This window comes from Aspergillus stella-maris (assembly GCF_047715825.1).
Source record: "Aspergillus stella-maris strain CBS 113639 unplaced genomic scaffold BDV14scaffold_117, whole genome shotgun sequence".
Classification (NCBI taxonomy): domain Eukaryota; kingdom Fungi; phylum Ascomycota; class Eurotiomycetes; order Eurotiales; family Aspergillaceae; genus Aspergillus; species Aspergillus stella-maris.
This window is the reverse complement of record NW_027396911.1, coordinates 19,638-46,885: the sequence shown is the minus strand read 5'-3', so window position 1 is coordinate 46,885 and position 27,248 is coordinate 19,638. Positions and strand designations below refer to the sequence as shown.

Here is a 27,248-nt window from a genome sequence, read left to right as displayed (position 1 = left end):
AATCAAAAAAATTACTCGGCGCCGCGACTTCTTTGATCCGGTGCGGAGATGAGCGGTGATTGTAACGGCACGTGCTTTACCCAGGCTGGACTAGTCAGCGTGCATGTCACATGACTTGAAGCTTGGTCCAAGCTCCTAGACGTTTTTGGTCATTTTCGAGGCTCGCGCAAAACGAAGCTGGGGAAACAATTATCATTGGTTCTTTTGACAAGAGGCAGTACTTGATATACTATATTGCTGATTCTCCAGCTATTCCGCTGGCCGTTCTAAGCTAGCCATTTTTCCACTGCTCTTCGCAGCACGTGAATACAGATCTTGCATCACCCCATCCGGAACCCTACGCTAGAGCACTATGGCGTCGAAGATGTAAGCACAAGCCCTTTCTAAATGGACTGCCTCACTGACATATAAACAGAGTCGTAGTTGGAAATGTTAACTGCGAGCTGCAAGATGTGTTCACAAAACTCGCAAAGCTTCATCTCAAGCAAAACTTCTCCTTCGCTATCATCGCTGGAGACCTGTTTGGCGAATGCACCTCGGAGCATGAGCTCCAGCAGATGACAGCTCTTTTACAAGGAAGCATCGCAGTTCCGCTTCCAACGTACTTCACCTTGGGAAGCAAAGCTCTTCCCGCTCGAGTCATTGAGCAGATCGAAGCCAATGATGAAGTCTGTCCCAACCTCTACTTCCTGGGAAAGCGTGGGACTTTGAAGACATCAGAAGGCATTCGCATTGTTGCATTGGGCGGAAGCCTAGTCGAAGGTGACGCTGCAGGCAACAAGTACCATCCAAGCTACACCGAGTCAGACGCCCGCACCCTCAAGGGTGCGCATAGCGCCGACATTCTCCTTACGCACCAATGGCCGAAGGGCATCCGAAACGGCTCAAAGGTAGCCCTACCAGAAGATGTTACACCGCCGCAAGAGACACAATGTATAGCCGACATTTGCTCAGCACTTAAACCTCGCTATCACCTCTCATCAACGGATGGATTTTTCTACGAGCGTGAACCCTTCTTCCACCTCCCTACGCAAGATGAACCCGACGCCAAACCCCTAACTCGCTTTATCAGTCTAGCTCCGTACAGCAAAACGTCAAAGCAAAAATGGATGTACGCATTCACACTGGACTTGAAAGCACCTCAACCCCTAACCGTCCCCGTCGGCGCAACAGCAACCCCCTTCCCCTCTATTCCCGCCAAACGCAAACCCCTCCCAGACCAGAACACATCCTACTCCCGGTTTGCACCAACAGACGACAATCAATACAACCAGCGCCCCCGCAAACGTGCGCGCGCCCCACCACCAGGACCAGATCAATGCTTCTTCTGTCTCTCAAACCCTAACATCGCAACCCACCTTATCACCTCAATTGGCACAGAGGCATATCTAACCACAGCCAAAGGCCCCCTGCCAACCGCCAAAACATTTTCTCCCCATCTTTCTTTCCCAGGTCACATGCTCATCATTCCATTCAACCACACACCTGCACTCAACAGCATAACCGACGCACCAAGTCGGCATGCTGCCTGGGCCGAGATGCAGCGGTATCGCACCGCACTACACTCCATGATCCAGCACAAATCGAAGGGCGCGCTTGGTGCTGTGACGTGGGAAGTTTCCCGCTCGAACGGCATCCATGTCCACTGGCAGTTCCTCCCTGTTCCAGCAGACCTGGTTAGCCGGGGTCTCGTCGACGCAGCTTTCAGGGTTGAGGCTGAGAATCTGAAGTACCCAAAGTTTGAAAAACCAGCGTCGCGATCGTCATCTTTACCAGAGCCAGATTCAGACTCACCAGATCCAAGCGCCGAATCTGGCGACTTCTTCCGTCTTTGGATATGGGCACCTGAACCAGACTCTGAATCAGGTTCAGGTTCTGAAAAGACCCTTCTCCTCCCTCTTCCCTCTGATGTTCGCTTCGACCTGCAATTTGGACGCCGGGTAATGGCAAAGCTCATGCAGCTTGAGAAACGGATAAACTGGAAAGACGACATTCAAAGCCAAGAGCAAGAAGAAGCCGAAGCGGAGGCATTTAAGGAGGCGTTTAAAGAGTTTGATTTTGCATTGGAGGAGTAGCCATTTTACTTCACTTCTCCAGCTAGAGCTCCTCCACAGGACATAAATCAACCGAAATCATCCCCTGATTCAAGATGCTCGCAGTTTGTACAGTAAGGTCTAAACAAGATATGAGGGAACACTCGTATTAGAATCCAGGTGAAACGTGGTTGAAGGCTGTAGATCATGTATCATCAGTTAAGAAGGTATTCTAGAATACAATGCAAAAGTGCAAGGTATGCTATTGAATACTCAAAGAAGGTCTTCCCATATTTACCTGAAGTTGTAGTATGCTTGGTACTATTGAGGCAGGAGCGATAAGCGACGACCGATCCAAACACCAACTGCTCGCTCCTCTGTTCTTTAACCTCATCAGTACATCTACCGCATGTACGAACATTCATCATGGAATAAGTTTCTTCAGTTCTTACTAAACAATACTCTCGAAGCTGTAGCATACTGTACTCGCCAAGCAAATTGCCGATCTAGGACCAATCTGGCATGGCCTTTCTATCGCTGGCGCCCGCCTGCGGCAGCCTAGAGGCCTGTACTGCGCTTCAATTCAAAGTTCCAACCACGGTTCTTGACGTAAAGACCACGCACCAAGCCACCGAAAACCATCTGGAGTCTGGACTTGCCGCAGCATCTGACTCTACCGGAGTACCGCCGTCCAACATCAGCCTCATGCACCGCCATCCGATCAAGCACTTAGTCCTTGCAAGCAACTACCGAGCCGCGCTATCAGCTGCTAAACGACGGAAAGCAGCGGTGGAGCAGAGCGATAAAGCAAGCAGGCCATCACGGTGACAGCATCGACAAGGTGACAGGGACCGGGAGAGCTAGTAGGGAATTTGGCTAGCCCATTGATCCCCTCACGGTCATGCGTGCACATAGTTCGGAGTAGCAGCAGAGTTACACCGCAAGTATCTACTATTCCGTTGAGAGCTTCAAGCAGGAACCATTATTTCCTTTTTCTTTCGACTGAATTATTGTTCCTTTGGTGGTGGGAGATAAAACTGCTGGGGAAATTGCCGCTGGCGTTGGCGCTGAGGACTGGTTCTATTCTGGCAGCGTCCAGTGCGTTCGGCGTTCGTGCTTGGTAGCGCTCTCAGCACCACCGAGCTCTCTCACTGCTACCACTACCACTACCACTAATTACTGCGGCGCTTCCGACCTTCATAACCCCAGCACTGCGCTAAGCACTATTCTTCTACCTTACCTGGCACTTTGCTCAAGACTTTGACTACGCTCGCACCTCATCTTGGTTTCTGCTGGTGTAGCAGCTGTCAGCTCTTTTTCCCGCAACGCTGCTGCTCCTCACCCCCACTTCCTTTGACTACTGTCCAAAATTCTGTTCTCGATATCGCACCCACCCTGCTTGCGACGAACTGCGGCTTTTCACCTGTCCGCCCAAGCGTTTTGTCCTCTTCTCTTCTTTTCCTTTCGCTCATTTCCAACCTCGATTTCTTTCCCATCACCCATTTTCTTCCAGCTGCCACCGCAACACTTCAGCACCATGGCGGGTATTTTCCGGACGATCTATGACTGGCTCTTGAGGATGTTCTGGTAAGTGGGCCGCCGTCCCAACAATAAGCGTCGCCTGCGAGGTGTTCCCCCGAAACAAGCCCCGGCCCGTCCCCGCCGCATCCAAGATTCGGTTGGCTAAGAGCTGCGATGTATTGTGTCGCGACTGTAGGGCGACGGAGATGGATGTCACCATGATCGGTCTTCAGAAAGCGGGGAAGTCGTCGCTATTGCGTGTGCTCGCGGTATGTTCTCGCCCTCCCTCAACAGCCAGGTCCAACCTCGGTAGCCGACCAGCATCGCTAACATCGCGCAGGGAGGGGAGTTTACTGTAGAGTAAGTTGTCAATAGCATGGTGCCTCAAGTCTGCCTGCCTCTCGACTAAGACGACTCTTAGCTCTATCCCAACCATCGGCTTCAACACGAAGCGGGTCCAGAAGGGACATGTGACTCTCAAATGGTTTGTGAACCCAACATATTCCGATCGCATTATTGACCACTTTCAGCTGGGACCTTGGAGGACAGCTGCGATTCCGGGACATGTGGGAGCGGTATTGTAGAGGGGTTAATGCCATCGTGTAAGGACAGGCTCGGTCCTCACTTGCGACTGCGCTGACAGCGAATAGCTATATCGTCGATGCCGCAGATAAAGCGGCCTTGCCCCTTGCGACGGAGGAGCTGCACCGATTGATAAACCAGCCGACCCTCAACGGCATCCCTCTTTTGGTTCTTGGGAATAAATCGGACCTTCCCGATAAGTTGTCTGTTGACGAACTGATCGAACAGATGAACCTTAAGTCCATCACGACACGCGAAGTGAGCTGCTATGGTATCAGCGCGAAAGAGGAAACCAACCTCGACGCAGTACTGCACTGGTTGATCGCCCGAGCGAACCGGTGATGGCGCGACTGAAAAGCGCCTCGAGAGCTGGACTGCATTTGCCAGCTTTTATCCCTCTGAATGTCCGAAATTATGATGATATAGAGATTCAATATTGCGGCTCACTGCCAACCCGTAATGATGTTGACGAAGTGAATTGCATATTTGAATGTCATGTCTTGGAGCTTTGTCTGGTCAATATTCGATACTCATCTGTCGCGTTTGCACTGCACTGTTTTATTTGTTGTCTCATTCGTCAGCCAGTCGTCCATCTTGATACTCATGATTCCCTGAAATGCGCGCCAGCAAGCCATATGTTGTATTTAAGTCAAGCAAGCGTTAGGTCAAAATTTGTGCCCAACTCAAGCTCAGCAGTGCTTGAAAGCGCTCGTAGCGCACCTGTGGTAGGGGTAGTAAGCATCCGGAGACATCTGGTAGTAGGACGATCCAAGACGTCACTCAACAACCTCAAAAGACAGGCAAAAGAAGTCGCAATTCAAGGTATAGAACATTGAACATTTGATCAACCAGCAGACTCAAAAGAAGGAATAGACAAGATCAAAGGAAAAGCACCCTATTTAATCGCATCGCCAGCTAACTCGAGGCGGCCAGCAGCCAACACACAGACCAAGTGATGCGTTGGCAATGCAGACGACGGCAACTAATCATGTTCTTCCGCAACCACCCCGCCAGGAGTGACCAACTGGCTACCTATGTAACTAACTAGTACAGAAGAAGTCAGGGACTTCAAAAATGAAATTTCAGAGCCATCGCTAGGGCGACTACAGTTTACATGTCAATCGGCTTCATTTACCCCAGACGTGGGTTTGTTGTGGATGTTAGAAATGGCTGTTATGGTTGGTTGGGGCAGGGGGGGGCGCATTGCAAACTGCAGTGCATTCTGCTTTTTACCTGGTAATGTCCACTTAACATCTGGCCTGCTTGGTTGATCGTTGCCGAGAGACCGAGAGTGGCTAGTCCATACTAGTATCTCGTAATGGAAGACGGGGACTGGTGATATTGCAGCCGTGTTATGAATATTCAGGGTGGAGTTAGCTCTGGGGCAGAGTAATCCATTTGTCTCATATAACTCATTAGTTTCGGCGGAGTAGTTAGTAGTAGGGCTGACATGAGCGAAGCTGACAACGACAATAATGACATGGCCGGATGACGACGCTGAAGAACACCTCAGATGGTCACGGGGGTGACTCTGCTGCAGTGTACAATGGCGGTTTCACTTGTGTAAGGAGCGTTCCTGAGAACATCAATACGTAGGTAAAGGTACCTTGATCTTGACAAACAACATCATAGAAATCAGGGCTCGATCCAGGTGGTCAAGATGATGATTTATTGATCAGCAACCTACCCAGGGCATCAGCCACTTGCATGACTCCATCAGCCCCAGCCCCATTGACTCAACCGCGGTTCCAGAACCGCAGCAACACAAGATCGGCCGTTCTCGTGTGCGAATGCGTACCGGTTCAAGCCGCCAAGCCGCTTTTGCCATCTGCTCAGCCACAGCGTCGACTGCTTTTTGGCTGCTGCCTTAAGATCTCCCTTTTCCCCTGCTACACTGCACTTTTCTCCATCTTGCCATCCTATCTTTCTTTGTTACTTTATCGGTTTGAACCGCGCTGTCTCTGCGATTGATTTCGATTATTACTATTTACTTGGCTCGTGCTACTTTCGCTACCTACTTTCGAGCTTTGAGCTATACAGTCCATCCCTTGCTCTACTTTCTTGATCGACGTCATCTCCACCGGTTTCGAGGACTGGTCTACTACAACCACCATGGGTGTTATGATGTTTGAAAAGCGTGACTGGTGAGTCCTTGAGTCCTCTTTTGAGGGAATCGCAACCTTGCGATCATTCTCGTTTTTCGCCGCCAGAACTACTTAACAATATCTTCTAGTTGGTATAGCAACGGTATCCGTCGCTGCGACAGATGGCATGACTGGGGTCGCTGGGTTGCCTTCGCTGTCATTGTCGGTGTTGCTCTAATCGCTTTCTTCGCTCTATCGTATGTCTATTCTCCCAGTTTTCCGCCATCTGTGCCGAAAATCTCGAAGTCTTAAAAGCATGCTAACAGTACGATCGCAGATGCTTCAACGCCCGACGACGCCGAAGCCGTGGCCTCCGCCCATACGCAGGAACAGCCTGGATGGCACCTCCCCCTCCGTACCACCCACAATCACACCAAGATCCGTACAATCAGCCGCCTCCACCCCCGCAATATTCGCAGTCGCCCGGACCGCACGGATACTTTGGCGGCCAGCAGTCTGGAATTGAATTGCAGCAGCCGCAAAATGCGCATTATGCCGGTGGGCCCGTGTACTCGCCGCCACCGGGGCCGCCTCCTGCTGGATACCAGAATGGAAAGCCTTGATTGTGCAAATAAGGCTGAAGAACCGCGGAGTATGGAAGATGAAATGAGATACCACGATGAATAAGTTTATAATTTAATATCTTATGGGCGTTTTTTGCTTGCTTTGGAATCAATCACCTTAAAGTCCACTGGTCTTTGGCATTGTGGCTGCGCTGAACAGTTGCAGCTGGAAATCCATCATTTGTAGTTAGCTTTTACTAGCAGTCATATACTCACTCTCCTTGAGGTCTATCTGTCCTACCCTCCGGCAGTCCATGGATACGGAAACTACGACACATCTCATCTCTTGAACAGCTACATTGACTCATACTTCAGCCAAATCTCAAAAGAAAATTATGATTGATAGTGTCAGTGGAGCCATTGATATTGAGACCCGCCGACCAACTGCTTCTGGCATGAGACATCAACAACTTGTCATCTGAACTATTGATTGCTGGGGAATGTCTTAGATGCTGATATAGTCTAGGCGATCCTTTGAAGCTAAATGTCTACTTAAAACTTAGTATAGTCTCTGTCCTTGTCTGAAGAATCGCGCTTTGCAGATGCTCCTCAGGACTATATAAGTCTCTCGCTGGCCGCGCAATTGTATGCTGTATCTCGCAGATACAACAAATCAGACAGAACCTCTTTTAGCTCTATCATACAGCTTAACCGCACCCTACATGTTCATTGCTTTTGCGTACACCATCAAGGCACCAAAATTGATTGATCGACAGGGAGACCGCAAGCTCCAACCGTTCCTCGTAAGTCTGGTAATACCGGGTACAGCTGCAGAACCCTGCAGTGCACTCTCCCACAATTCATATTGTATCAGAATGAAACATACGGTACACCAGCCACGGGCGCTTATTTGGACGCGCACAGGGAATCGGCGATCGCTATCTCTATTCTCTGTTCTCTCCCTTCGTCTGCCGTTCTCCGCAATCCTTAGACGAACGTCCTCTGAGTTCGTTTGCTCTGTGGCTTGACTCCCTCTCGTCTTCCTCACCCATTGTCTCTCTTTTCTGTCTTTGTCTTATCTTAGACACTGTCGCTCTTTCTTTTCCCTCCCTCTCGTCTTGAAACGAGAGGCCCCTTGAGACGTCTCCGTACTACTATGCCCCTGGAGGCTGCGCCCTGACCCTGTCCCGAGTCCTGACACTCCACCCGCCACTTTTTGGTCGCTGCGTCGTGGTTCATTCTTTCAAGACATTTGAGGCTCGGTCTCGAAGACATTCTATCGTTTAATATACAGAGGATACAAATCATCGGATGAGGAACTACGCTCTTTACACCTATCGCTACAGCCATTGCGCGCCCAGCGCTCGCGGAACCGTTGCGATACCATTACTTGCATAAATCTGGTGCGACGAGGACAGGTCGCCGCTGTCCGAGTCCTATCTCGAGTCGGTGAATTCAGCTTTCTCCGATCATCAAGCATATTATCGACATTCTATCATTGTCATCACATTGCGCACTCCCCGCGCACAGTCTCTGAGAGACATACCATACCATCTTTTCCAGGTTGAGCGCCGTCGCACTCTTTAACGGCCACTTGGATCACATCACAATCACATCGCATAACCCGCTTATCGCAGAGTGGGGTCGGGATATTGCTATACCGGACAATCAGACGGACCGCCAGAATGAGTCCGACGGAATTAGGCTATACGTTATGGGTAAGAGATACGGCGAGCGAGCTTGAGTCGGTGCCTCAGACGTTCTCTAGTTGGGACAATTGTATGAACAAGGCTTATTGCAAGTATGTTACCTTCCACTATCAGCTCATTCTTTGAACGGCCAATTGACGCAGTATAGATGGCCCGTCATCGCCGGTATTATAGTTGGAGGCGTGATTCTACTTACAGTTGTCGCCTGTATCGTTAATTGCTTATGCTGCGGTATCCGATGCTGCACATGCTGCTGCTCGTGCTGCTGTCCGAAGCCTCGCCCAAAGCGGGCAAAGTTTGCGGATGACCCCTACCACCAACCCCCGCCGATGCCTGCGGCAATGCCACCGGTGAACAATACCTACAATAATAGCTATGAAACGGGATTTCAGGGAGGGTATCAGACGCCACAGGCTCCACCGACATATCGCGGGGCCCAAGTGGCTCGGTTTGATACGCCGTCGAGTCCTGGTCTATCGAAGATGAATGAGGATGCTTTGCCTGCTATGCCGACCTGGGAGCAGGGTGTTAGTCGAAGAGTGGAGGATACGACTCCGCAGCCGGATTCCGTGGAAATGGAGCCTTTGCGTCCACCTCAACGGACACCATCTGCAACTGCTGGAGGTTACATGGCGCCGCCACAACGCACTCCATCTGCCAATTCAGGCGGATATATGGCGCCGCCTCAACGCACCCCGTCGGCGAACTCGGGCGGCTACATGGGACCGCCACCAATGCGCACCCCGTCAGCGCCCAGGGCAGGCCCGAACGGTTATATGAGGCCACCACCTATCAGAACAAACATGCAAAACGACTACTCGCCTGACACACACGGCTACGATGAGCCAAACCCATACGACTACCACGGCCAAACAACAGGCGTGATAGGCCATAGCCCTTACGATAACAGCCCGTATGATCATAACCCATACGACCAGCCCTATAGAGATCAATCTCCAGGAGGCGACTTCCACGCAATGTCGCCCCCAGACCACGTCTATTCTGGTCCTCAATACCCAGTCGGCATCGCAGTCTCACCAACAACAGAAATGAACCGCCCCGTTCCCTTCCGCCAACCCTCCCCAGGCCTTCCTTACAGGCAAGCCTCACCAGGCCCCGGCGTCCCATTCCGCACAAACTCCCCAGCAGTACCACCATTCCGACAAGCCTCCCCAGGCCCAGGAGTACCATTCCGCACAAACTCACCAGCAGTTGGCGGAGTTCCACCCTTCCGCCAGCCCTCGCCGGGCTTCACTCAGCCTTCTACCCAACCACCAAGCTACAGAGCTTACTCGCCTGCTAGTGCTACTGCTTCGCCATCATCGCCACCTCCACCATTCACGACTGTTCCACAGGTCAGTGACCCGGGCCGGCCCCCGAGTCTCCTGCAGAGCGGACGCAAGCCCGCGCCTAATTCGTTCAGAGATGTTTGATGCGGTCACGCGCTGTTTCTGACATCGTACTTTTGCTTCGCTTGGTCGTGGTCGAGTAAACATGGTTACTCATTGGACTCATGATGCGGGCATCTGCGACGCCTTTCCATTTGCTTCTTGAGGCATCACTTCCCATGCTTAACTTATAGCTGGAGATCATTCATACCAATCGGGTACCCCCCGACACATCGCTTAACCACATCCTTCCAACCTTCCAAACTCTTGTTCGGCGTGGCATTACGCCCAGTTATCATTTCTACACTCTGCCTTCTTTCAGCTCCGTCTTACAAACGGCCTCCCAAAATTTCTCTTTATCTATCAGTCCAATTTCATTCTCATGTATATACCACTCTTTGCCATGGACGCACCTCACCGATACTCGACTCGGTCATGATCTATATCCCAAACCTACACTAACTATGTGTCTGATTATGACAGTTATGAATATAAGGTGCTGCTTACTTTTCTTCTCATGAGAGCTTTTGGGCTTGGGCTTGTTTGCTGTAGGATTTTGTATATGCGTAGTATTTGACCTTAGCCGTTTTGTAATGTTTTTGAGCACTTGGTAAGTACATTTCTGGCTTATCGTATTACTCAAATTGACGAACAATCTACGAAATCCTTTATAGTTACCAAGTCCGATTCTGAACCCAGAGGTTTTTTACCCGACTTAAAGGGAAGGGAAGGAGCAACCGACTTCAGCTCATCGCGCCTACCTTGTGTGTGCAACCGTGTATCCCAAAACAGGAAGCCACGGGTACCCGCCCGTATAGGAAAGAAGAGGCGTCGTGCCTTCCCTATATATTCCCATCTTTTGCAGTAGGCCGGTCTCGCAGTACTTGGTAAGTACTTATTGGGTGGTTCCATAGGGTGTTACAGTGCTTAATGATACCTTCAAACCTGATTAATATTTGGCAAGGGACAGGTATTTTGAACAAGGATATGATGCATAACTCCTGGAGATAGGTAAAACGTAACGTAGTAGATACAAACGAGAAGATATCTCATCTCAATCAATCAACCGACTCTAAATATGACAAAAAAACAAAAAAAACAAAAAAACAAAACATATATCGCTCCTCATCTATGTATGAACATAATAACCATGCTTTTGTTCAACTTTCCAAACACGACAACATCAAGCAGAACAAGGAATGAAGGAAGGGAGGAGGGGAGTCTAATTATCAACCTTGAACTTCATCCTGATACCCATAGCCGCAAGCTCGACATCCAAGTACCGCAATACACCAGGGACAGCAACGACCGTAACATCATCACCGCCAACAAAGCGCTTCCCGTCACCGTCTTCCCAGACCACAGCACGGGAGTCATCGAAGACAGCTTCGCGCGCGCACCTCCGACACCGGACGATACCCGCGTTGCCGCCGAGCGCACCCGTAGACGCATGCTGCGCGGAGTTCTTAGACCCGCGGTGCTTACTGCTCGAAGACGAAACAGCAACCTGCGTCGACAAGAAAGACCCACACCCACGACAAAGCCAAGCCCGCATACTATCCGAACAATTCATCAGACGATCCTGCAGAATATACGCAGCACCGTGTGCAATCAAACTATCCCTCTCCATCTCACCAACACGAATACCACCTCCCTTCGCACGACCCTTAACAGGTTGACCCGTGAGATTATTGACAGGGCCCGTCGTTCGAACCTGGAACTTATCATTCACCATGTGGCGCAGACGCTGGTAGTGCACGACGCCGATGAAGATGTCGGCCGCGAATTCCTTGCCTGTTATTCCGGAATATAGGGGTTCGTTGCCGTAGTAGTTGTAGCCTGCTTTGCGGAGCTGTTCGCCGAAGTAGTCTGTGGCTGTATTTTCTTCGGAGAAGGCGAAGGGTGTGCTGTCTTGTGGGTGGCCGTGCAGGGCGCCGGCTTTGCCGGCCATGGATTCGATCATTTGGGCGATCGTCATACCTTTTTTCATTTGTTAGTTCTGGGTTCAAAGTAGGAGAAATAGGTGTGTCCTTACGAGATGGGAAAGCGTGAGGGTTGATAATAAGATCAGGCTGAATACCGCTCTCAGAGAACGGCATATCGACCGCAGGCCAAAGCTGCGAGCAAACACCCTTCTGACCGTGACGAGACGAGAACTTGTCACCGATAATCGGTTTTCTCGGGATACGGTACTTGACGCTGATTGATTGCGCAGGCTCGGTACCGGTCTCGGAACCCATGATGCGAATGCTATCGATGTACGCGACTTCGCTGTCCTTGTACTTCACGAAATGCGTGACGCCGTCGACGTTGATGTAGCTGTCTGATGTGGGGTCGTAGCGAACAGTGTGGTATGCAGCGACGGGCATACCCTCCGTCACGCGGGCGCCGATGTGAGGGAATCCGTCTTCATCGATGGTATTGCGCCATTCAGCGCGGACTTCGCTGCCCGGTGCGAAACCGAAGAGCTTTTGGATGGCCTGGCGGGACTTCGTGCGCTTTGACTCCTTGTCGTCGAGCTGGTGCACCTTGGTCTTGTAGACTGTCCCATATCCGAAACCGCGCTCGTGCGCGGATTTGTTGATTATCATGGCGTCGTCCATGTCGTAACCCGTGTAGGAAATAATAGCAACGACGGCGTTTGTGCCGTTGGGGAAGTTGTCCAATCCATAAGCGTTATAGAGCGGTGGTCGCACGATGGGCGTTTGACCCGTTTGTAATCTGTACAGCTTGTTGTCTGTGCGGAAATCGATGGCTGTGCCGGGTGTACCCATTGTTTGCTTGCTCATTTGGCACTGGTACATGTTACGGGGAGATTGGTTGTAGTCGGAGAAGGGGGTCATGTTGGCGACGATGGAGAGGATGTTGGTGGGGGTGAATTCGATGTGGGTTGAGAGGCCTTGGACAAGGTCTGAGGGCAGACAGGCAATCTCCATGAAGGGTTGCTCGAAGGGGCCGACGTAGTCGAGCTTGTCGAGGGGGAGGTACTTGACGGGTCGGTACATCCGAGCGGCTTGTGAGAACATGTAGACACCGGGGTATTGACCGCCGGTTGAATTGGGGACGTAACCGATTTCCAGGCCGAGAGGAACGTCGTTGGTGCCGGATACCTTCCAGTGTCGGAGGGTGTGGGCGACCACGCGGGCTTGCTTGGGCGAGCAGTAGCCGATAACTCTGCCGTCAAGCTGAACCGTCACGCTCTCATCTAATGAGACGGAAGATTCATTGCGGACACCGAGCTGAACGAGCAATTTCGGGAGGTGGGAGACGTTGGTATCATTTGTGGCGACCAGACACTTGTGAGCAAGATGGTTAAGCAGACCACAAGGAGATCCATCAGGCGTGTGCACAGGGCAGAGGAAACCCCAACTCTCAGGGAGTAGCTTACGGACGGTCGTCGTCTTGAGCTGCGCGAAGAAACTACCTCTGTGAATCATGCGGAAATGACTGATGAATCGGTAGAAGTTGATCTTTTCCGCCATAACGGTGTAACCGGACGTTTGTTGCAAGTCGAGACCTGTAGGACTGACAAGGTTACCGGTGGAAAGGAAGTACTCCATGGCACCTCCGATGTTTTCGTTAGACCTCTTCACAACTCGACTTAAGAAGTCTCTTTCGAAAGCAGGGTCTGTAAACCTAGCTCCATGGCTGCGCATAGACCAATCTCGCAGAAGAGGCCCGAACGATCGCACCCATTCGTCCAGTCTTTCCTTCAACAGCATACCGTAGAGGAAACCTCCAAGCAGGATTTCTTGGTTGGAAACAGCATCAGGGTTGTCAGGAGCGCAGTCACCGGCGACGACAGCGTAGAGCTTCCGGATCATGAACATGAGCATCTTGAACTTGTCGTAGTCCTGGGTCTCTGTGACGTTGTGGTTGCCCAAGTGAGGCAGGACAACCTTGCGAAGGAACTCGGCACCGGCCTCCTCGTTGGGCATGTCCGTCGGTACACCCAGAACGGGCTTGAACTTCTCTCCGATAAATGCTCGACATTCTGCGCGGCTGTGCAGGCGGTATGCCTTGTATGTTCGCAGCAAAAGTTCGACACGGTCTGTCACGAAGGTGTTGTTGATACCCTCAGAAGAGGCACTGCCAACAATTGCTTCGAAGATTTCGCGGTCGTTCGTCTCCACCAAAGCCTTCAGGATCATCATCACCGGGATGATGTACTCGTTCTTGCGCCATGAAAATCGGAACGTCACGTTTCCGTCGTTGAGATAATGTAAAACGTTGGTTTGCGAGGTCTGGTCCGGTCGCACCGATCGTATTTGAATACCGAATTTTGAGTATGCATGGCCACGGTTGGTGAAAGTGTTACGGACAATAGCCATAGGGTAGTTTCGTCGTCCAACAATCAACATACGGATGAGTTTCTCGTTACCGTTGACGATAAAGTAACCTCCGAGTTCCTCTGATTCCTCCTTGTGCTGGACAAGCTCCGCGGGCGTTGCCTTTTCCAAGTAACATCTGTTGGTCTACTCAAGTCAGCTCTAATCCAAAGCGCCTATTACTGTAACAAATTCGTGAACCCAATTACTCACCCTCAACATGATAGGAACCTGACCAAGTTCTCTAACAGCCTCCGTCCAGTCTCCATTGTTAACCCGGTACTCAATCTTAGCGCGAAGCTTTCCACGATACGTCGCATGGCGTTCTCTGCACTCAGAGGGGTAAATGTTGCGGTTGCGCGCAGTGAACTTATTCGTCAACGGAATAGCCGGCTTCTCCAGAAAAACTTCGCGAATGCGAACATGGAGCTTGTTCTTCCTGGGCGCTTTCCTTCCCTCTGCAATGCGCTCTTGCTTCTGTTCGGGTGTCTCAATAACTTCGTCGAGGAAGGTCCTGGTGCCGATATCCTTCAATCCGGCATCGATGATACCGCCGCTTGCGAAAAGAGCGTTGAACGAGTCGACGTGCGGCTTGATTGACTCGGCGAGGGAGGGGTAGGCGGTCTTGTCCTCGGGAGGGTTTCGGAAGAGCTTCTCGCGCTTCAGGACGTCGTAGTTGACAGACCAGTTTGTTTCTGTTGCGGCGGGAGCCATGGTGATTTTTGCGATGCCTGCCGGCTTTTCACGAGAGGTGGATTCTCATGCAATAGAGCTTGTTGTGTGGGGGATAGCGTTGTGTTGCGAATTGTGGCCACAAATAGTTCCCTTGTATTAATTGCAAAACCAAGGCAATGGCACGCCAGTTTGTAGTGAGAAAAGCGACCCGCCAAAAAGCACGAGTGCCAGCTTGAGATCTGAAGCCTCCGAAGTCCGTTGGGGAAATTTTTTGAGGTGGAGCTGCGGACACTTATCGTCACGTGCTGATAGGCGCTCCTGCTTCTACCGGTCTGTAATGCCTGAGGCAAACAAGCGTCTACAACATCACCAGCTGGTTACTGTCGGAGATCGCTTGTCGCTACCTTTTTGCAAGAGAAGTGTCTACCCAGGCCGAATGAATAGGCAGTTTCTTTCGAAACTACTCAAACAGCACCTAGAGCCATGTCTGATAAGAAAACAAAAGATAGACATTCATCAATAGAATTCATTCAATGCCTAAGAACATGATCTCCATATGAGATGAGGCACCTATCTAATTCCTTTTGCAACACATCTCATCTACAACTCCGAAGTAACATTCGAGAACTCGCCCTTCTCCAACTTCGTCTTCCAGAATATCGGGTTCATGTCATCGAAGCCGTGGTGCACCCATCCTTCCTCCTTAACGTGGTAAAGGTTGATGAAACCACCAGAGTAGGCATCACGGTGCATGGCAGCAAGGATACTTCTTCGGCCGAGCTCGAGCGCTTCCTCTTCAGTCAGATCGTAGCGGTAGTTGGCGTCTAGCACACCGTAGGCAAAGGTTTGACCGGAGCCGACACAGAAAAGGTTTCCGGGGAGGCGGGTTCCGTCGGAGTCGATGTAGTAGAGGGCGGGGCCTTCTTGAGGTGTAACCTATTTAACATGAAATGTTAGTTTTCGCTTGGGTTGTTTGGGGTGTTGGTTGGTTCAGCACGTACTCCTGCAAGCATTGTTCCCATGCTCAGGCCGTAGCCCTTGTAGGCGTATGTCAGGTTAGCCAGGATCTTCGAGGCGGCGGCAACTGTGATACGGCGCTTGTGGCGGATTTCTATATTCATTAGTACCTTCCAGACTTGCTGGAACGGTCCAACTTACCATGTAGTGTGCACTGTTGACTGAGGTATCTGAGCCAGTATTGACAGTCCTAGGTATCATGTCAGTACCACTCCCCATCCAACCACGGAAATAACATACAGCAGCACCACCAGCCATAGTTCCCAAAAGACCAGGAACAGGGTCACTGCCCGGCTTGTCCTCTGCACGGCTCAACCGGGAGACCGGAATGACCTTCTTCACCGTCTGACTAGCAATCCAGTTTCCGGCCGTGGCTCGGGAATCTGTGCAGACGATCTATGCACCCTGTTAGCACATTTCCCAGTATATTTCTTATGAACGTTGTCTGGCGACGTACAATTCCACCCTGGAATCGGAAAGCGAGCGTCGTCGTTCCGTGAGCGAGTTTGATGGGGGCGCTGGGATTCGATTGATCATCGGTGAGGGCACGGAGGAAGGCAGAGCGCTGGATTAGAAAAGGACATGTCAGTGAATATTCTCAGATTCAAGATGATGCTTGGCTTAGATGATCGGTCGGTCGGTCGGTCGGTCAGGCTCCGCGGCGTTGCTCGCGCAGCAATGAGATAACACCAGATCCAACTGCAGCCCATCCATACAACGATAGCTGAGAGCCGACAGATTAACTCACGTTTGCAACAGGGGGAAGGGCGAATTTCAGAGAAAGAGGAGGAAGACCCTCCGTGAGGTCGTGCTGCTCCTGCTCGGAGTAGAACTCATTCTGGTGCGGCGCCTGCGAGTATTGGCGGACTAACGAATCCATGATGTACGACGATCTGCGAGGATAGATTGAGGCGTAGGAAGAGTAGCGTACAAGGAGAGGATGCGGAGGTGGATGGGTGATGGAGAGGTGTTTGACGAGATGTAGCTCCAAGCTGAGCTTCTGACGCTGGAGCTTCCAACTGGACCGCCCGCGTCGTCACCTTGGAGCCTGGGTCACGTGTGAAGGCCTGGAACATCAGGCATCAACGGAGATGTCTACAGCGCTTCGACGACTTCTATGCTGCTTATATTTCAACGCTCGCGGATTGACTTATTGTGGTAACCTGAATTCAATGAACTAATTATAGACAGTGGACCGTGTTTAGATACAATTGGCGAATCTACACAGCAACAGCTCCTTCTCTAATTTCATTTTATCAAATAGGAACGGCAACACGCTGCACTTGAGAATCAAGCGCCTCTCCAACGCGAGACGTTTCCTCTTTCTTATCATCATTCGCAAAATCTGATTCTGAAACAGGCTTATTGGGATGCTGGGTAAAATCCCGTCCTGCAACCTTTTGCTTTTCACCCACGCCGTTCCTGTTAGGGGCCTGACCCTCATTCTGGTTTCCGCGCTCCTCTAGGGCGTTCGAATTTACCATGGGGGTGGAAATGCTATGGACTCTTTCTGGAGATCCAGCGTCGTTAGCCGAGATGTGAGAATAGGTGTCCGAAACAGAAGCTGTGTCTGTCCGGTCAACATCTCGGTCTCCCCTCATAGACTCGGTGGCCAAGGACTCGGTTGCAGGTGCCTCGCGATCACCGCGGCCTGACGAGGATGGCTGGGATGTGCTGGTAGGAACGGCTCTATCCCCATGCACAGCCTTGATCTCGACCGGCTCCCATTCGCCTTCCCAGCTGTGAAGCTCCCGTTCCGCGTCTTCGACAATCTGCTTGGCCTCGTCGCCATGCGCGTAGGGCTCTGGTTCGTCTCCAGGAATGACTGAGGTATCATCGAGGCAGTTGAGCAAACGACGAGCATGGCGGGCAAGGAGGGCTTGCTTCTCTCCTCGCTCAATTACAGCAGCCAGGTGGACACTGTACGCCTCCTTGAACCTCTGCCTAGTCTGCAGTCACAGAATCAGTGATGGAACAATCAATCGATGAGCGAATTTTACATACCACATTAGTCAACTGCGCCTCGGCAACAAGATTCTGCGCCTCAGCCCTAACAAGCTCCTGCTGCATAGTCTCAAGCTTATTACTCTCGGGATCCTTCAACTTCAACTTCTCCATATCATCCGCCAGCTTACTCCGATGATCACGCGTGGGCTGCACAGACCCCTCCGTATCCCGGATATGCTTCAAGACGGTCCTATACTCCTCCAAATTCTGCGCATACACATCCTCCTGCTCGCCCATCTCTGCCAATAAAACACCAAGCTTGTCAGAGATATCAGAAATCGCATCGTCGTTAGTGGTCTCGCCCCATTCGGAGATCTGCGATGCAATGCTCATGCGCTGACGAGCTGCGGACTCGTGTGCCGATATAGCGGAGTTCTCGCTTTTAATCACGCGGTTCATTTTCTTGCTTAGCTGTGGCTGTTGCAGACCGCGAAAGGTCGAGATGCTGAAGCGGTGGTGCCCGCCGCCACCGCTGTTGGCGTTTGAGTTGCGGCGTCTGCCGGAGAGTGCGCGGTTCCTGTTCTTGTCAGCGAGGTGGCGCTGTGGTTGGATTTAGGGTCGTACATGATTACGATTTGGTTATAGTAGTATCAGCAAAGCTTGATCTCGTATTCGCCGCGTGGCAGTTTGGTGGTCGAATAAGTGTATGTGCGTAACTGCAGCCGTATATATGGGTAAGGTTCAGACTGGAAGCTTCGGATGCACCTTCCTTGACGTCGTTTCAATTAGGGATAGCTAGCGTTGGAGCGTAGATTTAGTCGAATGCGAAACACTTCTGCTCCCAAGAACTCAATCAATATCATGTCGAAATATATACGATCATCCGCATCCATCATCCGCTCTTTATGCTGGCCTCGTGGTCAGCCTCGTGACGTCACGAGGCGAGATCAAGATCCTGAGGTCATTCTGCGGTGCGGGCAGCGCACATGATAGGAGGGTTTGTGGCTTTGAAAAGGTGTTCCTTGGATCGAGCTTCTGGAGGATTGTTACAGTGGTTCGTCCGTGTCCGATCGCTTCTCCGAGGCCAGTGGGGTGCACGATCGGAAATATAGGTATAGATCGGGGTGCAGATCACGAACACCACCAACAAGAATCAAACCCGCATCCAAGAGAGTTATTTATCGGCAGGGGATGTACTCGACATCCCTCCCCTCACATCTTCTCTCTGGTTCCCGCTCAACATATTGGATATATCTCGGCGCCTCGCAGTCCCTATCACGACCCCAGATTGACCTTCCAAAGCCGAAGCTCACGGGCTCGATACTCTCTCGTCTAGTCCGGACATACCGTCTACTCATAGTTGTGTAGGAAGGCTGCGGCGAAGGAGGCGGACTGCAGTCTGGAGAGCGACGAGGATTATAGATGATCGTTGTATCTTCTATTCTGCTTGGGTGTGGGCGATGATGGTGGTGATGGTGTGGGTAGTGGAGCGGCGGTAAGTGATGAGGAGGCGGATAGACGCTTCGACGGAATCGAGGAGGGAAAGGGATTCTATGGGAATGGTGATGATGGTGGTGATCGTGTGGATGCGAGTGGTGATGGTGATGGTCGAAAACGCGCACAGAGCGAGTCTCCACGTCGCTGTCGTCGGAACCGAAGCACATTCTGGCTGTTATGTAATAAGGTACTGGGTAGATCGTGAGACGAGCTAACTGAAGGTAAATGTTTCTCTGCAAGACGAGAAGAAAGCATTCTGTAGGCGAGTCTTCATATAGATCTTGAAGGGTGGAAGGCCCGAGGATCAGTTGACCAAGACTAGGCTTGTAGGGCAGATGATCTTTCCCGGTGATGGTATCAGTACCATAGAATCTATGAAGAATGCTACATGAAAAGCTGACATGGCTGTGTCAGTCAGAAATATTAAGTGCTCTATACTGTCTCAGCTGAGGCATACATCCAGAATGCCTGGTGGTGGATCTACTGTGCCGCAGTGAGGACTCTGTTTGCTAAGCAGCAATCTAGCACCGGGATCTCAGTTTCTAACAGCAGAGACAAAAGAGAAGATAAGAGGGACGAAATGATTTAGTCTAGATTTTACAACTGCCTGTTTCTCTTGCAGAAGACGGCCGACGAACATAGATAGATAGAAACCAGCGCCGAAGCGAAACCAACACCTTGCACTAAAGAAACAATATCGCAGAAAAAGAGAAGTAAAGCTTGCTAACTAGCATTAAGACATATCATCCGCATCATGGTGGTGAGTATTCTCATTATCCGAGGCATGGAAAGCATCACCAAAAGCTGAGTTCTCCAAGTCCGGCAGATCCAACCCATCATTCTGCTCCGTATAAGCAGCAAGCGCATCGCCGGCGCTATCCATGTTTGTGAAATCAAAGTTGGCACCGTCAAGACCGTTATCTGTACCTGCGTTACCGGGCGTCAAACCCTGGAGGCCGCTGCCGGGTGTATCGCCCTTTTTATCGTCCACCATGACCCAGTCACCTGTTTCACCTTGTGCGGTGCCAGCCGGTTGAATGTTGCCGAGGTCCATGTCGATATCCAGCCCTGCCAAGGATTGGTCTTGCTGCGTGACGCCCGTGGCTGCCGTCGTGGATTGTTGGCCTGGGGCGTCGGGGTTAGAGCCGAGTTGTTGCTGCTGCTGTCCGGCGTTGCCCTGTGTAGTGAATTGGTCGAGCAGGTGACTGTCCGCATGATCCATGTCGATATCGACTTCTGCTGATGGCTTCTGCTCTGGCTCGATCTTCTCCAGCAGACCTCCCTTTTCAATGCACGAGACTCGGGGCTCTGGTACAATTTGCTTGTTCCATGACTTTTCAACGTCCCTGACGATGTCATCGACCTTGTACTTGGCCTTGTGCTCGATAGGGGCAAGAGGCATGTTGTCTTCGTCTGTAGGGATTTCAACGCGACCTTCTAGTCTCCAGACTTCAGAGCCAGTTTCTGCTGGGTCTGCAGCCGCATCGCGCAGCTTGGTCTCGGCTTCCTTGAGAGTGGATGTACGGTTAAACTTCTCCATCCGTCGCGCGTGTCGCTTCTTCAACTTCTCGATCTCGTCTGTCATGTCCTTGACCTTCTTGGCGACACGGTCGGCAAACTCTTCGGCTTTCTCGGGTTCCAGCTTGGTGGCCTGCTTTGCTTCCTTGTCCGCGGCATCACCATTCGCTGGTCCCACGGGTGCATCAAAGAAGCCCGCGGTTAGCGATTCAAGTTCACCTTTCCTTCCCAAGCCCAGCGACACCGGAGTAATCTGGCTGATAGCGAACGGCGAAGCGAGCACCTCCTCCATCCATTCGTGATGCTGTTGATACCTCATCTTGCTGACTTCCCGGGGGGTAAGCAGATCCATGAGATCGCCTGCAGAAACATCTTCATCCTCCAGCGCAAAATCAGTAGTCGCTGCGTTAACAGCCGTCGATGAAGCCCGGTGGCCGCGCGGCGCTTTTGCTTGAACTGGCCCACCGGGAGCCTGCACACCTGGACCGCCCGGCGGATAGAAAGGCTGCCGCCCAGCCATTGCATTCGGGTACGGTCCCTGTGGTTGTTGGTAGCCTTGCTGAACGGCCATCTGGGGCGGAAGCCCGATGGCAGGCCAATTGTTGCGGTCGTGAAGCATGAAGTCTTTGCGGGCTAGAATACCCTGGCTCTGCAAGAACCGGCGCTGGGCAAGCATGCTCTGGATCTGAGGCAGGACAGGAATTCGATTCGCGGGGATGTGGTCGTTGGGAGGCGCGCGGCAGTAGTGCACAATCCAAAGTGAAGGGTCGGGCGGGGGCAGGTTTGGAATCTTAGTAGAGACCAGTCGGTATCGTCGACGACAGTGCATAGCGACCGACTCATTCGGAGGGTGATATCCACTGCGGTGCAGCCACATTTCAACGACCTAGAGCGCAAATATTAGAATTGGTGACCACAGCTAGACGGGTCACCCAAGGGAAACCTACGTAGCCCCGAACTTCGAAGGTGAAAGCCTGTTCTGCATCGGCCCAAACATAACCGTCGCTCGCGAAATTGGTACCCATATGGTTCAGTGATTGCCATGTGAGCATAACAGTACCGTCTTGAGGGCCATCAAGGAAAGTCCAGTGCATCGGTTGCGCTTCACGGACAACCTTGGGCGCGGAGAGGAGGAACTCGACGGCGGTTTCGGTGGGCATCATATGCATCAAAGGGTAGCGATTGCGCGAGACCAGATGCATATGCGGGTGCTAACAATTGTACGGACTGGTCAGTGAGGGCTCATGAGACAGCATTTGGGAGCTTGGTGACCATACCAATTGCCCGGGGATACGACTGGCTGGGTCGTCCATCGTGACTGGAGAGCGCAATGGCTAAAGACTGATAGAAGAATTGTGATCGCAAGTACGTGCTAAAAAGGGCCCACGAGGGGGGAGATGACAATGCGAGAAGGAGGGTGGATTCACCCGGCGTAGTGAGCAGAGGCAATACTTGCTGGAGTAGTCTGGAGACGACCGAGCGACCGCAAACGCGACGCGGAATTTTGAGTGAGCCTCCCTTAGCAAGCCACTGTGGCTGGAGACAGCACGAGCCACATACATATTGACACCTCGACACCTTAAAGGCTTGGCACAGACACCTGATCGATCACAGATCCACGGGTTCCTGCCCCAGCCATTTGCTTTCGCTCTCCTCGCTCTCCTCGCTCATTCATGCTGGGAGTCTGCAACAATGCTCAGCCTCAGGCAAGGGAAATTGTTAAGACTCACCATCCTTGCATTAAGTACCAGCCATTCGACTGTTCTTCTGACATTGCAGCTGAAATCCAGTACCAGGTGTTTGCAATCCCAGAAGTCCGATCGGAGCACGCTTTCTCCAAGCTTTGACCCGCCATGCGTTCATTGGGTGTGCCGGGGCAACCAAGACCTCCTACGGAGATCATCGCGCCAGCTGTGTACCCTCTTCGGTCTAATTCGTCATATCCCATTCGCAAGTTGCTGAGAGAGCTCCAATAATTCAGAGTCATGCTGGAAAATGATCGCTAAACTCGCCTTTTTGCGGCAAATCGCTGCCCCCCTCCTTTCCCCGCCTCTGCGATCATGGCGTCACCCTGGATTGAGCTCGAGCGCTCTAGCCTGCTGTAGCCCTGGTAAATGGCCGACGAGAGGTTCAGACTGCAGATCCCCTGATAGACCCAGTTGCAATGCCGATTATGTTTGCGAAGGGAAATCCTCCGCTGCAGGTTCTTAAAGATGGTCGCATTCGCCCCCTCTGGTTTCTTCCCGTTCTCTAGTTCTTCAGCCATTCCTCCTGCTATCGCTATTCATTCCACCATGGGGTTCTTTGGGAAGAAGCATGCGCCTGACAGCAGCGAGATAACCGAACCTCGGACCGACGCGCATATTGGACACACGACGGATGAACCTACCTTAGACCTGCATTCTGACCTGGAAAAACAAGGCATCGACTCTGCCAATGGATCGCATACTGCGCTACCTCAGGTGCAGTCGCCGCGGGTAGATATCGATCCCATGCTTGAGGCTCGGGTGGTACGCAAACTGGATTGGCGGGTCCCGACCCTTCTAGGTTTCTTGTGTAAGGCTTCGCTAGCAGCCCTTCTTATCGGGGAGTTTCTTACGGGTGAATTTTCCAGACCTTCTCGCCCTCTTGGATCGCAGCAATATTGGGTTGGTTTTCCTTGGCCGGTGTAACCGACATAAACGTTAACCTGTTATAGAAATGCGAGGACTGCGGGGATGGAAGATGACCTGAAGCTTGGGGGAAACCAGTACTCATGGCTTCTGACGATATTCTACATTTCCTACGTGCTTTTCGAGCCCATGGCTCTGATGTGGAAGCTCATGCCACCGCATAGATGGGCGGCTATCACTGCTTTGACCTGGTAAATACAGACAGTTCGAGGAATGTTATACTCTGCTCATTGTTCGCTAGGGGCATCGCAGCAACATGTCAGGCGGCTGTCCAAAACTGGTCTGGCTTAATGGCCCTGCGTTTCATCCTCGGTGCGGCAGAGGCAGCGTTCGGTCCTGGCTCGCCTTATCTACTGTCATTTTTCTACAGCAAGCGAGAACTCGGTCTGCGCTGTGGGTTGTTTGTTTCCGCTGCCCCTCTGGCCAACACGTTTGCCGGGGCACTTGCATACGGAATCACATCCGGCCACCCGAAGTTGACTAGCTGGCGATTGCTGTTCTTGGTTGAGGGAGCCCCATCGCTGGTCGCGGCGATTCTCGCCTGGTGTTTCCTCCCTGATCATCCTTCCACTGCCCGCTTCCTGACAGAAGAGGAGCAAGACGTTGCTCGAGCCCGGTCGCTCAGGCGCAGCGGTGAGGGTGAGCGAGTCCAAGGTGTCGATATGAAAGAGCTTGGCCGGACCTTGCTAGATGTGAAGCCATGGATTACGGCGGTAAGTTTACATTCGGTCTAGACGTCATATTTTACTGATATCTTTCTTGTTGCAGCTCATGTACTTCTCTTGCAACGTCAGCTTCTCCTCGCTTCCTGTTTTCTTGCCCACGATTCTGGAGGCTATGGGATTTGAGTCGATTAATGCACAAGGACTTACGGCGCCGCCATTCTTTGTTTCGTTCCTACTTAGTATAGCAACTACGTGGTTCTCTGATAAGTTCGGACAGCGAGGCCTAACAATTATCTGTTGCTCTTTGGTGGCAACAGTTGGCTACGTTCTGCTGGCAGCTTGCACATCTGTCGCAGTGCGTTATATTGGTGTCTTCTTAGCAGCTGCCGGAGTCTTTCCATGCATTTCAAACATTCTCCCCTGGGTTCTGAGTAAGTCCCTCACTTGGTTCTCATTATGGGTGCTTATTAATTATCTCTAGACAACCAAGGCTCCGACAGCCGGCGAGGAATGGGTATTGTCATTCTCAACATCATCGGACAGTGTGGACCATTCCTCGGAACAAATGTGTTCCCTGACAGTGACGGCCCTCGCTTCATCCGCGGCCAGAGCATTTGCGCTGCGTTCATGTTCTTCAACGCTGTCCTCGCCCTGACTTTGCGCTGCATTCTCGTTTGGGAGAATAAGCGCCTGGATAAGCAGTATGGACCGCAAGACCAGGTTGTGGCTCAACAGAAGGGACAATCCGTTGGGCAGGATAACTATGGAGCTGGATTTAGATATGTGTTGTAGAGGGTTTGGGTTAGCTAGATGGGTAGATGTAGTTATGTCGCCTGAGGCTCATGACTAATAATTAATGTATGGCTACCTATGCTGTCATAGCACTTCAGACACTAAGAACTACCTACCTACCATTACGTACATAGACGTACACGGCATGGAACCTCTAGGCCTTATCATGCCTGCTAGTCTTTATCTTCATTGAGTATCTGAACCGTTCATATAGATACCTACACATCCCGCACGCCAACTGTCCCGCACCGAAATCCAGCCCACCCCACCTTTTCTGCGTCTTTCCACGCAACACTCTACTCTTCTAGCCATCACTAGCACGCAACCAGAGAAGTGAACCAGAAATTGTTCATAGCTTAGACCACACATACTCAATATATTCGACTCCATTGGATAGATCATTGCCTCCCATCTCGCCAAGTGACGCCATCCACCAAGATGGCTCAGTCCGGGGACAGCTCTCATCTATATGGGATTGTCGACATGGGAAGGTACGCCAGACTGCAATTATATTACCCTCCAAATATACCAGAGACAACCTTGAGCTCAAGCTAACAAACATAACAGCAACGGCATCCGCTTCTCTATAACGGATACATCACCACCCACAGCCCGAATAATGCCAACAGTCTACCAAGACCGCGCCGGAATCTCGCTATACGACGCACAATTCAATAAATCCAGTTCTGAGCGCCACGCAATCTCGCAAGAAACGATTGATCTCGTCACCGACAAACTCGTCCGCTTCCGCGGTGTGTGCGAGGACTTCTCCGTTCCGAACGAGAATATCTTTGTCCTTGGAACTGAAGCAACGCGGACAGCACCGAACTCGTCGGAGTTCAGGGCAAGGATTAAGGAGAAGACAGGGTGGGAAGTGCAACTCTTATCAAAAGAAGACGAAGGGCGGATTGGTGCGCTTGGGATCGCGAGTTCTTCGCGCGGTGTAAGCGGGTTAGCGATGGATTTAGGAGGCGGGAGTACGCAGATTACATGGGTTATTGCGCGGAATGGGATCGTGAGTACTTGTCCAAAGGGGTCATTTAGTTTCCCGTATGGAGCTGCGGCGTTGGGGGGTAAACTTGAGGCTGCGAAGAAAGCTGGGAAGGCAGCGGAAAAAGAGTTGAGAGAGGAAATGAAGGGAAATTTTCAAGATGCGCTGGGCAAGCTTGAGATCCCGGCTGAGCTTATCGAACAGGGGAAGAGAGAAGGTCGATTCGATCTATACCTTTGTGGCGGCGGTTTCAGAGGATGGGGGTACGTGCTTATGAAGAAGGCCGCTGTGAGCCCCTATCCGATTCCCATTATCAATGGGTTCAGGGCAAGGAGGGAGGACTTCCACGACACGGCCTCTGTATTGCGCGAAGTTGAGAATGCGGAGAATATATTCGGTGTGTCGAAGCGGCGCGCACAACAGGTTCCAGCTGTTGCGGCGCTGATAGATGTCCTAATGGATGCGATGCCCATGATAACGCATATCCAGTTTTGTCAGGGGGGTGTGCGTGAGGGATTCCTTTTTGACAAACTGCCTGAGGATGTCAGGTCTCAAGATCCGTTGCTTGCTGCGACGATGGGTAATGCGACGACGTCTGCGGGTGAGATTGCGAAGCTGCTCCAGTCGGCGCTGCCAGAGCAGAGGAAAGCATCTCTCATTGAATCGCTGCGCGTCCCTCCATCGATAAATACGCACTTTATATCAGCCCTCTCAAATATCCTCTACGCTCACTCTCGCGTTCCCCGTGAATCTCGAACCGTCGCTGCACTACACAGCTCAACGACCGGTTTGCTAGCAGCAACAAACACAATCTCTCATACAGAGCGCGCAATGATAGCACTTATTCTATCTGAAAGATGGGCAGGGGACCTTGCACCAACAGAAGAAGCACACCAGCGCAACCTAACCCGCATTATCTCAGAAGAAGAAGCCTGGTGGTGCCTCTATATAGGGAGGGTAGCGGCATTGATTGGGGAGGTCTATCCGGCTGGTCGTGTGGACAGTGAGAAGTGGAGAGTCAACTTTGAGACCCAATGGGGTAGTATTGAGAAGAAGAAGGGGAGAAAGGATTTGCTGAGGTTGCATGTTGAATGGAATAGGCAGACATCAACGAGCTCGGGGGTAAGCGAGCAATGGCTGCAAGACCGCGTAGAAGGTCTCGAAAAAACAGGCAAAAAGAAGAATCGGCCAAGGGACTTTGGAATCAAGGTGGAAGTGGTGATTCGTTAGATTGTCTAGTATACAGATCCCGTTCCCTTCTATAGT

At 51.6% G+C, this 27,248-nt stretch overlaps 10 protein-coding genes across 10 annotated transcripts; 5 read left to right on the top strand and 5 right to left on the bottom strand.

The window, feature by feature from the left end:
* BDV14DRAFT_19046 (CwfJ domain protein) lies at nt 1-2,315 on the top strand. The gene is made up of 2 exons (XM_073771335.1): nt 1-366; nt 416-2,315. Exons 1-2 carry the CDS (start codon nt 353-355, stop codon nt 2,073-2,075), a joined length of 1,674 nt encoding a protein of 557 aa, XP_073621995.1. The 5' UTR covers nt 1-352; the 3' UTR covers nt 2,076-2,315.
* Nucleotides 2,316-3,570: 1,255 nt separating this feature from the next.
* BDV14DRAFT_194119 (ADP-ribosylation factor-like protein) lies at nt 3,571-4,478 on the top strand (the record flags this gene model as incomplete). The annotated part of the gene is made up of 6 exons (XM_073771882.1): nt 3,571-3,620; nt 3,751-3,823; nt 3,895-3,914; nt 3,976-4,038; nt 4,085-4,156; nt 4,205-4,478. The coding sequence occupies 6 exons, from the start codon at nt 3,571-3,573 to the stop codon at nt 4,476-4,478; spliced, it is 552 nt and encodes a 183-aa protein (XP_073621994.1).
* A 1,448-nt stretch (nt 4,479-5,926) lies between these two features.
* BDV14DRAFT_185539 (resistance to Congo red protein) lies at nt 5,927-7,397 on the top strand. The gene is made up of 3 exons (XM_073770680.1): nt 5,927-6,280; nt 6,370-6,477; nt 6,558-7,397. Exons 1-3 carry the CDS (start codon nt 6,249-6,251, stop codon nt 6,841-6,843), a joined length of 426 nt encoding a protein of 141 aa, XP_073621993.1. The 5' UTR covers nt 5,927-6,248; the 3' UTR covers nt 6,844-7,397.
* A 354-nt stretch (nt 7,398-7,751) lies between these two features.
* On the top strand, nt 7,752-10,385 carry BDV14DRAFT_185537 (uncharacterized protein). Its single transcript, XM_073770679.1, has 2 exons — nt 7,752-8,584; nt 8,641-10,385. Exons 1-2 carry the CDS (start codon nt 8,469-8,471, stop codon nt 9,923-9,925), a joined length of 1,401 nt encoding a protein of 466 aa, XP_073621992.1. The 5' UTR covers nt 7,752-8,468; the 3' UTR covers nt 9,926-10,385.
* Nucleotides 10,386-10,827: 442 nt separating this feature from the next.
* Nucleotides 10,828-15,108, bottom strand: BDV14DRAFT_185535 (DNA-directed RNA polymerase I core subunit RPA135). The gene is made up of 3 exons (XM_073770678.1): nt 14,422-15,108; nt 11,916-14,355; nt 10,828-11,860 (listed from the first exon to the last, which is right to left on the bottom strand). The coding sequence occupies exons 1-3, from the start codon at nt 14,920-14,922 to the stop codon at nt 11,103-11,105; spliced, it is 3,699 nt and encodes a 1,232-aa protein (XP_073621991.1). The 5' UTR covers nt 14,923-15,108; the 3' UTR covers nt 10,828-11,102.
* A 309-nt stretch (nt 15,109-15,417) lies between these two features.
* Nucleotides 15,418-16,981, bottom strand: pre2 (proteasome core particle subunit beta 5). Its single transcript, XM_073770677.1, has 6 exons — nt 16,649-16,981; nt 16,358-16,465; nt 16,141-16,296; nt 16,042-16,090; nt 15,885-15,994; nt 15,418-15,819 (listed from the first exon to the last, which is right to left on the bottom strand). Exons 1-6 carry the CDS (start codon nt 16,778-16,780, stop codon nt 15,484-15,486), a joined length of 891 nt encoding a protein of 296 aa, XP_073621990.1. The 5' UTR covers nt 16,781-16,981; the 3' UTR covers nt 15,418-15,483.
* A 62-nt stretch (nt 16,982-17,043) lies between these two features.
* On the bottom strand, nt 17,044-18,707 carry BDV14DRAFT_185530 (Eisosome component PIL1-domain-containing protein). The gene is made up of 3 exons (XM_073770676.1): nt 18,472-18,707; nt 17,905-18,424; nt 17,044-17,849 (listed from the first exon to the last, which is right to left on the bottom strand). Coding segments are annotated over exons 1-3 (1,215 nt in total). The 5' UTR covers nt 18,474-18,707; the 3' UTR covers nt 17,044-17,156.
* On the bottom strand, nt 18,708-19,567 carry BDV14DRAFT_185529 (uncharacterized protein). The gene has a single exon (XM_073770675.1). It carries the CDS (start codon nt 19,509-19,511, stop codon nt 19,026-19,028), a length of 486 nt encoding a protein of 161 aa, XP_073621988.1. The 5' UTR covers nt 19,512-19,567; the 3' UTR covers nt 18,708-19,025.
* Nucleotides 19,568-19,934: 367 nt separating this feature from the next.
* BDV14DRAFT_18831 (uncharacterized protein) lies at nt 19,935-22,462 on the bottom strand. The gene is made up of 3 exons (XM_073771047.1): nt 22,140-22,462; nt 21,810-22,073; nt 19,935-21,748 (listed from the first exon to the last, which is right to left on the bottom strand). Exons 1-3 carry the CDS (start codon nt 22,173-22,175, stop codon nt 20,078-20,080), a joined length of 1,971 nt encoding a protein of 656 aa, XP_073621987.1. The 5' UTR covers nt 22,176-22,462; the 3' UTR covers nt 19,935-20,077.
* Nucleotides 22,463-23,156: 694 nt separating this feature from the next.
* On the top strand, nt 23,157-27,212 carry BDV14DRAFT_194111 (putative MFS transporter; the record flags this gene model as incomplete). The annotated part of the gene is made up of 8 exons (XM_073771881.1): nt 23,157-23,418; nt 23,477-23,510; nt 23,561-23,725; nt 23,776-24,247; nt 24,303-24,630; nt 24,681-24,946; nt 25,430-25,482; nt 25,559-27,212. 8 exons carry the CDS (start codon nt 23,157-23,159, stop codon nt 27,210-27,212), a joined length of 3,234 nt encoding a protein of 1,077 aa, XP_073621986.1.
* Between the last annotated feature and the right edge of the window lie 36 nt (nt 27,213-27,248).